This window comes from Scyliorhinus torazame, chromosome 2 (genome assembly GCF_047496885.1).
Source record: "Scyliorhinus torazame isolate Kashiwa2021f chromosome 2, sScyTor2.1, whole genome shotgun sequence".
Taxonomy (NCBI): Eukaryota; Metazoa; Chordata; class Chondrichthyes; order Carcharhiniformes; family Scyliorhinidae; genus Scyliorhinus; species Scyliorhinus torazame.
In genome coordinates, this window is record NC_092708.1 from 352,528,667 (window position 1) to 352,541,808 (window position 13,142).

Consider the following 13,142-nt stretch of genomic DNA (forward strand, 5'->3'; position numbering starts at 1 on the left):
CAGAATCGCCGAGCAGAAACTTATAGCCAAGTTCCGCACACATGAGTGCGGCCTCAACCGGGACCTGGGATTCATGTCACATTACATTCATCCCCCACCATCTGGCCTGCGAAATCCTACCAACTGTCCTGGCTTGAGACAATTCACACCTCTTTAACCTGGGGTTACCCCATCTCTGGATCTGTAAGGATTTAATCACCTGCTAATGCTCGCATTCCGAGCATTGTTTGGCATCTTTGAATTTGTCTATATATGTGTTTCTGGAACAGACCTCTTCATTCACCTGAGGAAGGAGCAGCGCTCCGAAAGCTAGTGACATCGAAACAAACCTGTTGGACTTTAACCTGATTATTTTCAAGCACAACGCAACCCTTCCCAAGGCCGTTACTGCAATTTGTCTGTTACAAAAACAAGTGATTTCAGCTTGCTACCAAAAGCCTGTAAAAGCCTGTCTTGACATTTCTTCACACAAAGCTTTATCTAACATTTTGTTTTTCCCTTAAAGTTCCAATCCATCTTGAGCCAAACTCTCATTGATCCATCATCAGCCAAACTCTCATCCCCATTATTCTTTCTATAACTCAAATACAACTATGCCAAAGCAATCCTGGCTGGCTTCCTATCTTCCACCTTCTGTAAATGGCAGCACAGTGGTTAGCACTGTTGCTTCACAGCACCAGAGTCCCAGGTTCAATTCCTGGCTTGGGTCACTGTCTGTGTGGAGTCTGCACTTTCTCCCCGTATCTGCATGGGTTTCCTCTGTTGCTCCGGTTTCCTCCACAAGTCCCGAAAGACGTGCTTGTTAGGTGAATTGGATATTCTGAATTCTCCCTCAGTGTACCCAAACAGGCGCCGAAGTGTGGCGACGAGGGGATTTTCAAAGTACCTTCATTGCAGTGTTGATGTAAGCCTACTTGTGACAATAATAAAGATTTTTTAAAAATCTTCAGGCCATTCAAAATTTTACTCTCATATCCATTGACTCCAAATGCATTAACTCCTGCTAACATGCATTGATTCCAAATCTCCAAACGTCTTCAATTTTAATCTTTCATCATTCATTGCTGTTCAAGTTCGCAATTGTTTTCAATTGCTAGGTTTCTTGTCAGGTAGTTGTGAGGATTACCATGATTTCAATGAAATGACTGCTAAGAATATTGAAATGCCCAGACCTGTCCCTGCTTTCCATCTTTGAAAAATATTCAAAGTGAACTAATAGCCATTTTGAATGCTTTAAAAGTGTTTTACTCATTAGTTGGACTATAGTTTATTTTCCTGAATGAAAATTCTTTGAATGACCATGCATCGGTCAATTCCTTTAACTGTATGGAGCAGTGTCTCTGTTGTCTTAGAACTTGGTTTGGTAGCAGATTAAAATTTATAAATGTTGGGCATTTCCAGTAACATATAAATTTTACCGCTGGATAGGCCAGCATCTTGCCCATCCCTAATTGTCCTTGAGAAGGTCGTAGTGAGCTGCTTTTTTCAACCACTGCAGTCCATGGAGTCTGTACACCCACAGTGCTGTTAGGGAGGGAATTCCAGGATTTTGTCTCAGTGACAGTGAAGGAATGGTGATATATTTCAAAGTCAGGATGGTGAGAGCTTGAAGGAGAACATCCAGGTGGTAGTGTTCCCATGTGTCTGCTGTCCTTGTCTTTCTAGATGGTAGCAGTGCATCGAGCCGCAGTAAAATGCTACGTTGCAGATGAATTAAGCAGCAGCAAAACTGAATTTTATTCTACTATGGCCGCCGTGGCTGCTACTGCTCTTAAGCAACTTGGCATACCCTTTACCACAGCACATAGGGTCACCGAGTTATAGGCAAGGGGTCTTTTCCCTCCTCCATGTTCTTGCACCAGGACCCTGAGGCTTGATTAATAAGGGGATCAGGGGTTATGGGGAGAAGGCAGGAGAATAGGGATGGGAAAAATATCAGCCATGATTGAATGGGGGAGCAGACTCGATGGGCCAAGTGGCCTAATTCTGCTCCTATGTCTTATGGTCTTATAGGACACCATCTCAGATTAAAGGGACGACCCTTTAAAACAGAGATGAGGAGGAATTTTATTTTATGGACCCCTGTTGCAAATCCCCCGGCTTCATTCACATAAAGAGTAAAGGGCTTACTGAAATTAGGAAGTCCCAAGGCAGGGGTGCTAATCATGACTTGTTTCAAGTTACGAAATGCTTGCTCCCTCTCCGGGATCCAGGTAACAACTGAAGGGGCGTCATGTAGAGTAGCCTTGCGCTGTACTGCATCCATCTCTTTATAGTCCGGTATCCACTGCCTGCAATAGCCCATCATTCCGAGGAAGGTAAAGGTTTCCTTTTTAGTGCGCAGAGTTGGAACCCTTGCTACAGCCTGTATTCTTTCAGACCCAAGCCTCCGCTATCCTTGGTGCAGCTGAAATCCCAAATACTGCTGTCTCCTGACAGAATTGCAGTTTGTCCATTGAGACCCTATGCCCTCTTTCTGCCAGATGTGATAATAACAAAAGGGTATTCTGTTGACAAACTAGCCCTCCCTCTGAGGCTATCAATAAATCGTCATCATATTGAGGGAATGTTGAGGCTGCAGACAACTGGCACTCGTCGAAGTCTCTTTTAATACTGCTGATTCTGATATGTAAAGCAAATAGATATTGACTTTCCGGGTACAATGGTATGGAGAAAAAGGCTGAGCATAAATCTATGACGAAGAAGGTATCTACTGTTGGTGGTATAGAAGACAAAATGACATTTGAGTCTGGCACCAATGGAGCAATAGTGATAACAATTTTATTGATGGCTCTGAGATATTGTCCAAACCACCACTCGTTGGGTTTCCTACTTTGGAATGGGGAGTATAGGGGTGTTATAGGGGCTTTGTGTTCTCTTCAGCACCCCTTGCTGTAATAGTGCATTGATCACTCCCTCAATCCCTTTTTCTGCTTCCGGTGCCACTCAGCATAGTTTTAAGCAGGGCAGGGCAATGTTCTTCTGTAACTGCACCCTATGCACTGGGGCAGAATGTACTTTTGCAACATGATTTTTATGTTGGGCCCATAGATGTGCCAGTACCTGGGCCAGGATTGAAGGGAGTAAATGATTGCTCTCTCGGGGAGGTTGTTGTCTTTCAAATGTAGCGGGCCATAGCTCCTCTTTCCCTCCTGTTTGCCATAAAATTCTATCAGGCAATTTTGTCCTTCCATTTCAATATAAATCCCACGTATTACTTTTTTCCTTTGGCCTCTTTGATCACTTCTCCTATTTGCTTTGCCTGAGCGGGATGTCTTACGGCCAATGTTAAATGGGGTTCTGAAGTTAAACCCATCATAAAAAGGTCCCTTTGACTATGGGTCAACTGTACTAACATTCCTAATCCCATAACACCGAAAAATAAAAAGGAGTGATATGCAATGAGGTCTGCTTTCCTAAGTGACATTGCGCTTGTAAATTGTATGCATGATCATCCTCACGAGCATAACAAGCCGTGCAATGGGTCACTATATTCTCTCGTCTGGACTCTATCAGGTGTTTTAATAGCTGTGCTCAAGGGTCATTAACCTTTTGTAAAACTTCCGGCAGTTTAAAGAATTTTTTTTTTTTGGTACTGTAAGGGTTAACGTTCAGCTGCCAGCATACAACACAGACACAGAGCGATCGGGCACAGGCTCAGAAGTTATTAAATTTTGCAGCTGGTGAGCTCGTATTTGAGACAGTTCTATAAACATTCCATTATCAATGCAATGTATTACCGTTCCTAATGTGCAGAATGTCTGTCTGCCTAATAGGGTCAGGTGTCGCTAGGTGCGGTACATCCTTCCTGGGGGTTAAATGCTTCTTGGCCCCTTGCATGATAGCCTCTTTCCCTCTATTTTCTAACCAGTGTTCGAGGGACTCATTTTGTTCATTCAAATGATTATCATTATTGGGAACCCAGCCCCCATTTATGCCGGGTGGGACTGCAATCCCATCCTTCAAAGCTGGCCAAGATGCACTGTAAGAGTATTTTCGAAGCAGCAAAACATTCCCTGGGAGGGGGCTATAAATACCACACATTTAAGTCAATTTCCAATGATTGATTTGATAGGCATTAGCTATTCTTAGAGACGTATATTTTTCTTTGTCAATTCAGAAAAGGTCAACTGTCTGCTGAAATGGTTAATGTTTCCTGCAGAACCTAAGGGGGCGGAAAACGTGGAATGATGCCATTTACATCTTTTCACGTAATCTAAAAACTTATTCATATTCAATTACTTTTATTCGTAAAGGCACTTCCTTTCTTTTAAACTAATTTTAATTTCCAATGTTTCAGTGCATTAGAGAAATCTCAACACAAATCACTTAAGTTATAATCTCGGACTCACAATGACAGACGATAAAAAATACAACCCACTTAGCACTTCATGCTTTGACTAAAATGATTTGGTTCAACAAAACACACAGATTCTCACAGCTCACAAATATCACCGTTAACGGTTAGCCTTATCTCACGGCTACAGAAAATATGAATTCCCTTTTCGACTGGAACCCATCTGTTACGCTTTTACCTTAATGTTCTATTTACTTTTACTCCCCTGTTTTTTGTTTTGAGAGGGGGTCAGCTTCATTAGATTCCTATGCGGGACATATAGGTTTTCTTACCTCATTCCGTTGCTTTACAATTGTTTCTTTTCATTTTCTTACTCCTTTTGACTCCCTTATCTGTCTTCTTTAAGGAATTCACCTTCTTTCTCGCTCCGCATGTCTTTACCGAGGCTTCGGGACGAACTGGAGCAGGTGTCGAATTTATTGCTCATCGTTCCTTCTGCAAAATTCTTTAGAACATATATAACAATGACCGCAGAAGTCATTTACAAATAATACAGGGTTCCTTTCACGAACCTCAAAGTATTTTTTAAAAAAAATTTTAGTCTCTAAGGCACCTTTTTTCTTTCCATGCAGCTGTCGTTAATTTAAGATAACTCATCCTAACATGAGTCACCGGCCAGTAATTAAGGCTGCCGAGCGCCGCCCCCCCCCCCCCCCCTTTCAGCTGGGGTCGCGATATGGCCTTCTCCATTTCAGCTAAGAGAGTCCTTTTTATAGAGTCCTTTCAGGGTTCACGTCCCATTAAATTAGGGAAACTGCAACAACTACGCCAATTTGTCATGGAAATTATAATAAAGACAAATTCCTCAAGGTTCGATTTAAGGAAATTTATTTATAGAAATATATTTGCGGAGAGTGTTCCAGCTGCAAAGCCAGGGCACCGCACTCTGAGATTCAATTGAAGAAAGCATATTTTTATAGTTTGAAATAACAGCTTGAAGTAAACAGCCATGTTTTAAATAAAACTTGGAAAGTACATAAGATGAAATACGTAGTACGTATGTTCTTGCTCTTGGCTAAAAACAACTCGAGTACACATTTTGTTATCTTTCGGAGGACAATGTGTTTTCATAATAAGGCCGAGACCAAAATATTAAGCAGTATTTTGTTTGTTACCTGACCTACTTATTTTCATTCAAAAGCCGTGTTAAACTATAGCCAAGCATTTCTCAGCATGCTTCTAAGTTGGCAACTCATTAATTTCCCTTCCACAAGCAGTCGTGTGTTTGGAAGGTGCTGCCAAAGGAACCATGATGAGTTCCTGCAGTGCATCTTGCAACTGCTATCACTGTTTGTCAGTGGTGGAGGAACTGAATGTTCAAGCAGGCTGCTTTGTCCTGGACTGTGTCAAGCTTCTTGAGTATTGTTGGAGCTGCACTCATACAGGCAAGTAGAGACTATTCCATCACACTCCTGACTTGAACCTTGGAGATTGTGGACAGTCTTTGGAGAGTCAGATGGTGAGTTTCTCACTGCAGGATTCCTAGCCTTTGACCTGCTCTTGTAGCCATAGTTTTTATATGGCTAGTCCAGTTAGTTTCTTGTCAATGGTAACACCCAAGATGTTGATAGTGGGGATTCAGCAATGGTAATGCCCTTGAATGTCATGGGGTGATAGTCATTGCACAATTGTTACTTTCTACTTGTCAGCCCAAGCTAGGATAATGTCCAAGTTTTGTTGCATTTGGACATGGATTGCTTCAGTATCTGAGGAGTTGCGAATGGTGGTGAACATGATGCAATCAACAGCAATCATTCAAAGAATCTAATTCTTCCTTTCCCACAACTTCAGTGAACAACTTGATTATAAGTGTTGAAAAGCTTACAATAAACACCACAAATACTGGAAGGTGATCCTGAATCTTCCTATTTTGCTTGGGATTGCATTTTGGCCTGAGCACTTTTGACTGGATATCAGGTAACTAGTTAATATCGTGGTCTTTCGATATTGGCTCTTGCCCAAATGTGTACATCTTCGCAAGTCCTTGAGGGTACAAATGTTGGCACTAGCTTAGTATTCATATAAAGGAATGTTGACCATTACAAATGCCAGAATATTGTGTGTCGGAATGCTTTCTGTCCCAGAGTTATCTGTGTGCCTGATTCATGTTTCTAACAACAGCAACAAAATATTGGGACACCTTAGCACAGACTGAAATGTTCCTGGATACTTAGGATGACAGTATTGTCTTTTCTTCACATCACCATATAGTAAATTTATCCATTTTAGTTAATTTCAAACCGTTGAGCTAGCACAGTATTTAAATCATCTAGCTTCAGCTGATGATTCCTTTCAAATTAAAGCTTTTCTTTGCTAAGGTTCGGTGTCAAAGTTAGTGGATATGAAGGTTCGTACATCTAGGTGCTCTCCTGGTTGACTCTGCTGAAGGTCTCTTGTTAGCATCAGTACCTAATGAACCAGCAGCATAAGTGATTACTGCCCAAGTATAACTGCTTAGTTGACATCCATCGTCACTGTTGGAACCCTTAATTAACAATTCATGCTGAGGTCAGTACCCTCAAACATGATCCTTTAATCTTTCCCCTTCAGTATACTCAAATTTATATGTTGCATTTTGGATATATGACTTTCAAATGCTCTCTTGTAAATAATAATCTTTATTAGTGTCACAAGTAGGCTTATATTAACACATTAGAAATTAAGCTACTGTGAATAGCCCCTAGTCGCCACACCTAGGGGACTATGGTGCCTGTTCGGGTACACTGAGGTAGAATTCAGAATGTCCAAATCACTTAACAGCACGTCTCTCAGGATTTGTGGGAGGAAACTGGAGCACCCGGAGGAAACCCACGCAGACACGGGAGAACGTGCAGACTCTGCACAGACAGTGACCAAAGCCGAATCGAATCGGGTCCCTGGTGCTGTGAAGCAACAGTGCTAACCACTGTGATACTGTGCTGCCCTTGAGAGATCTGCTGCATATTGATTCCTGTGGCAGCTATACATAAAGTATCTTCTAAAGGAAAACTGTATATCAAGATTGTATTGACTAATACCTGTACATGGTGAATTTGTAATTAGCTTCTTGTATGATAACTTGTTCCAGTGGGGAGCTGTACAGAACATTTTCACATGCTCATTACATTTTCATTTTTGGTTGACAGAATCCATCCGTACTCGAACACAACAAAGATGTTTCCATGACTCCTGAACGAACTTTTATCACTTCCAAAGAGAATTTTTCAATGTTGCCTTCCACTGCCAACATTAGTAAGGAAACTACTCCGAAAACATTCAGTAGGTGCTACTCAGACCTGAGCTCCAGAATCTCTGCATCCCCCAGACAACGTTCTAGAACTTTCTACAGTTCGACAACCAGCCTGGCAAATAGCCAGCGTTGTTATAATTCATTTCAGGATGTACGCCAAAAAACATATAGTGGTGATATTTTGGATAAACACGCACACCATTTTACAAATGGTCAACAATTCACTCCACGCATTCTCAAGAAAGAAGCACAGTCTTCCTTGGCCCATTTTAGGTATTATACTCCTGTAAAGAAGAAAAAACTTTCAAAAAAGAAACTAGTGACACAAGAAACGCAGACTGAATTCACCAGGTACTGAATTGCTAGAATATATTTTTCCCTTCTGTTTCCATAATTATTGTTACATAGAATATCAATGAATTTAACTGAAAATATATATGTGATATTTATAACGTTACAATCCTAGTTGATATGATATAACTGGACAGGACGACCCCAGAATGGAACCTTGGCTCAAAAGACCGTAAATTTTATTTTTTTAATAAAATGTGGAAGAACCAATAATTAGTTTACCAACAGGAAAAAACATTTATTAAACAAAAAAAGTTGGATTATTATACAATACTCCTTTAATTCCCCCCCTTAACTTAACAAATACACACACATTTAAAGATTAACAGAGATTATGAAGTACATCTTAAACTACAATGGTCTCAAATAACACACAGTACCTTTTAAGCACACACGATGACTATGGTTAAACACACTGCTCTGAACCCAAGTTAGCGTCTGTGGTTTTCTCTTCTGAATCCCCCCAGATGATTGTCACATGAGAGTTTTCAAACTCCACTCCCAAAAGCACGCTTTAAAATCTTTTCTCATGATACTGCTTTCCCTTGTCAGTTTGCATTCTGAAATCCAGTCCAGATTTTACAAAAGACACTTTCAAACAAAGCTTCCACTCCACTTATAACAGTGAATCCAGTGCACACCAACCACTTTAGGATTTCTTTGTCTTGACTGCTTTACAAACTTCTCTCCGTTGCTTTAACTGTTGAATTGCAGACAGTATTAAAATGACATCAAACGTTTCATCTACCTCTGAAGTCTGCTGTCCCACTTAGTTACTGCAATTGTCTCTAACTCAGAACACTTTCCTTATTCTTCCTTGAATTCTTCTGAACAATACTTTGGTCTCTGTTCACTTAACTCCAGACGCCTTACACACTCTTTCTGTCCCAATTCCCTGGTTATCTGGCCTGTAACTAACATTTTGGAAACCTCTTTGCAGCTCCCATCCTGTACAGTCTTTCTTCTGGCAGAGTTAATCCACACGTTTGTGTGGACCAGTACTAAATGGTGCCTTGGCAAGGTTTCCTAGACGTTGCCGTTGAGTCCTGGGCATCAGGTATTTAAATGAGCCTAATGGATCCACATGGATCCCGGGCATGGTGCTCCGGGCAACTGGTCTGGTTTCCTATTTGGTCCGGTCACAGGGACATGAAGCCAGCCGCCACCTGGAGCACATCTGCCACCGTACACACGAACCTCCGGAGCAGGCTCAGGATGTGCCAGTCCGGGTCTGCCTGCAGTCTACGTCACTGCCTAGAGCGCCCCCTAGAGCACTGTCCAGAGCACTGTCACCTCCATCCCCTGAGGCCCAGAAGGTTGAGATGCCCAACGCCTCTTCGGGAAACACGGATACCGATTCCGACATGGACACTGGTCCGCACGATGTCGTCGTCCAGCTGCCTTCAACGCCGGTGCCCTTACCAGCCGCACCACTCCCACATCAATGCTGCGCTCAAAATCAGATGTTACCAGTGTGTTACACATCTCCCGGGCCTGCTGGTCCTTTGTTCGCTCCCCAAGTGAACAAGAGGACCTCTGCCTCGGCCAGCAGACATGGACGTTTCTCCGGACCTTTTGGGAGGGGAGGGGGCGGGGCGGATAGTGGAAGAGGTGCTTGGGGGGGGGGGGGGGGCAAGCACTATGCTCTATATAATTCTCCCAATTTGCCTCAGAGTATGAGCTCCCCCGGTAATTGGGGGTGGGGTTTCATCTCAACAAGGGGGAAACCTCTCAGTATATAAACCCCAACCTGTGTGCAGGTCGGGGAGGGTGGCCCTTCGGGGAGAGGAATTGTAGCTTGTGTAATTATTACACATACCGTAATAAACCTTTGTTCATTTCTACCCTACCTTGTGTTCCTGTGTCTCTTCTGTTGGATTCTACAGAAACTCTGCTGGTTAATAAGAACTTTTAAAACTGCCTCCGAGGACCGCGTGGAAGAGCTTTGCGGGCCATATCCAGCTTGCGGGATGTACCTTTAACAAGCCTACTGTACTCCGTACTCCACATGTGGTCTCACCAAAGCTCTGTATAACTGAAGCATAATCACTACTGTATTCAATTCCCCTTGTAATGAACAATAATATTCTATGAGCTTTCCTAATTACCTGCATACTAACCTTTTGTGGTTCATGCACTAGGACACCCAGATCCCTCTGTAGTACAGAGTTCTCTGTTCCAAAACAAATCACCAATTCCACAATTACCAAATTACAACAACTTGCCATATTCCATTTTTTAAAATATAAATTTAGAGTACCCAATTTTTTTTTCCAATTAAGGGGCAATTTAGCGTGGCCAATCCACCTAGCCTGCACCTCTTTGGGTTGTGGGGGTGAAACTCACGCAGACACGGGGAGAATGTGCAAACTCCACACAGACAGTGACCCAGGGCCGGGATTCAAACCCAGGTCCTCAGCGCTGTAGTCCCAATGCTAACCACTGCGCCACGTGCCGCCCTTCCCATATTCAATTTAAACTTGGAGGAAAACATTCTATTCCTCAGGTGCACCAACAGTGGTGCTCCTTGTTCTACATGAGGAATTGGAGGAGAAGATGAGACCAGGCAAAGCATCACCAGCTGATGCAAGAGGGAAGGAGAGCTCTTATCAGGTGACCCTTTGCACCTCTGGTCTTCCTTCATTCACATGACCCAAGGTGACTGCACTTTACCAAGTAGATCATCGCAGGAACTGTGGCCTTGTGTTTTGAAGACAGGGTAGCAACACAGCTAGGACCGCATTGCCTGTGGCAATCAAGATCACTGTCACTCCTAATTTTTATGCTGGCGTAACCTTCCACAGATGATGTAAGTGACATATTACAACCCTCTGTGTGCATGTGTCTCGATACCCACAGAAGAATCTCATCCCTATGTTGCCAGAGAAAACCCGAGGCATGGAATTCCAGGATATATCAAAATTATGGGAAATGGCTCAGGGAGCCTTTGGCTGCATTCCTATGTTTAAAAAAAAAAAATCACCAATTCCACAATCACAAGCGGTATGATGGCGCAGTAGTTAGCACTGCTGCCTCACGGCGCCGAGGCCCCAGGTTCGATCCCGGCTCTGGGTCACTGTCCGCGTGGAGTTTGCACATTCACCCCATGTTTGCGTGGATTTCGTCCCCACAACCCAAAGATGTGCAGGTTAGGTGAATTGGCCATGTTAAATTGCCCCTTAATTAGAAAAAATGAATTGGGTACTCTAAATTTAAAAAATATATATATATTTCTGAGATGACACATCAAAATTCAGTTGCCTGTTTTGAAACAATAGCTGCAGCAGACATGAACTAATCAAGCCTCCCTAGAATATACAACCAGCAAGGCATTTCAAGGGAACCTCTGTCAAGCAGGAGATACAGTAAGAAGTCTTACAACACCAGGTTAAAGATCAACAGGTTTGTTTCAAATCACTAGCTTTCAGAGCACTGCTCCTTCCTCAGGTGAATGAAGAGGTAAGTTCCAGAAACATATGTATCGACAAAGTCAAAGATGCAAGACAATACTTTGAATGCGAGCATTTGCAGGTAATTAAGTCTTTACAGAGCCAGAGAGAGGGGTAATCCCAGGTTTAAGAGGTGTGAATTGTCTTGAGCCAGGACAATTGGTATGATTTCGCAAGCCCAGGCCAGATGGTGGGGGGTGAATGTAATACGGTTGAGGCCGTATTCATGTGTGCGGAACTTGGCTACCGGTTTCTGCTTGGCGATTCTGCGTTGTCGCACGTTCTGAAGACCGCCTCGGAGAATGCTTACCCGAAGATCAGAGGCTGAATGCCCTTGACTGCTGAAGTGTTCCCCGACTGGAAGGGAACATTCCTGCCTGGCGATTGTCGCATGATGTCCGTTGTCGCAGCGTCTGCATGGTCTCGCCAATGTACCACGCTTCGGGACATCCTTTCTTGCAGCGTATGAGGGAGACAACATTGGCCGAGTCGCACGAGTATGTACCGTGTACCTGGTGGGTAGTATTCTCACGTGTAATGGTGGTACCCATGTCGATGATCTGGCACATCTTGCAGAGATTGCCATGGCAGGGTTGTGTGGTGTCGTGGTCGCTGTTCTGAAGGCTGGGTAGTTTGCTGCAAACAATGGTTTGTTTGAGGTTGCGCGGTTGTTTGAAGGCAGGTAGTGAGGGTGTGGGGATGACCTTGGCAAGACCTTCGCATTCAAAGTATCGTCTTGCATCTTTGACTTTGTCTATATATATATATATATATATGTATATATGTTTCTGGAACCTACCTCTTCATTCACCTGAGGAAGGAGCACTGCTCCAAAAGCTAGTGATTTGAAACAGATCAGTTGGACTTTAACCTGGTGTTGTTAGACTTCTTACTGACCTCAGCCCAGTCCAACGTGCGGCATCTCCACATCAAAGCAGGAGATAAGAAGTGAAAAGGACGACTTCCGGTGACGGCGGGCGGGAGGCGGCCGCACAATGGAGGGCTCCCGTTCGGGAACGGTATTTTCGGGGCTTTAAGCCCGGTCCCAGGGTCCATGGAGGCGGCAAAAGCAGGAAGAAACAGTGAAGGCACAGTGAAGAAAAATGTCGAGGGTAAGCAAAAAATCGTCCGTAAAGAAAACAGCTGAAGGTCCGTCGGGGAGTGGAAAGGTCACCGTGGGGTCACCAAGGAAAATGGAGGCTGGCGCACTAGGGGAGGCGACATTGCTTACGGCTGAAGAAATAACTAAGGTGATGGCTGCGGAATTCGAAAGGCAGTTTACAAGATACATGGAGACAATGAGGAAGGAGATGAGAGAGGTTTTGAGTGCGCTGGTGGAGGAGGAGATTTTCCCCGGTGATGACGGCAGTGGCGGAGGTGCGAGAGCAAGGGGAGGCGCTGAAGGAAGTGGAGGAGACGTTATTGCAGCACGGTGATCAACTTGCCTCGATAGGGAAGGAGATGCGGAAGGTGATGGACATTAACAAGGATCTGCGAGGAAAAATGGAAGTCCTGGAAAACAGATCCAGGCGACAGAATTTGAGGATTGTGGGGCTGCCCGCAGGAGTTGAAGGACCGAGACCTATTGAGTATTTTGCCGCGATGCTGGCGAAACTATTGGGGGAGGGGGAGGATCCCACCCGATATGAACTGGATCGGGCTCATCGGTCGTGGAGGCCTGTACCAATGGCGAGTGAGCCGCCAAGGGTAGTGAGTCTGTGCTTCCAGAGGTACAGTGTGAATGAGAAGGTCCTGA

General features: G+C 43.8%; 1 protein-coding gene across 5 annotated transcripts in view; it reads left to right on the plus strand.

Annotated features, from left to right (window-relative positions):
• spata7 (spermatogenesis associated 7) overlaps positions 1–13,142 on the plus strand; it is a 68,542-nt gene that overhangs the window by 35,754 nt on the left and 19,646 nt on the right. For all 5 annotated transcript variants that reach the window (XM_072491494.1, XM_072491531.1, XM_072491512.1 and 2 more), the window contains one exon: positions 7,483–7,937. In XM_072491494.1, the coding sequence (XP_072347595.1) occupies positions 7,483–7,937 (455 nt within the window). The remainder of the gene's footprint in view (positions 1–7,482; positions 7,938–13,142) is intronic.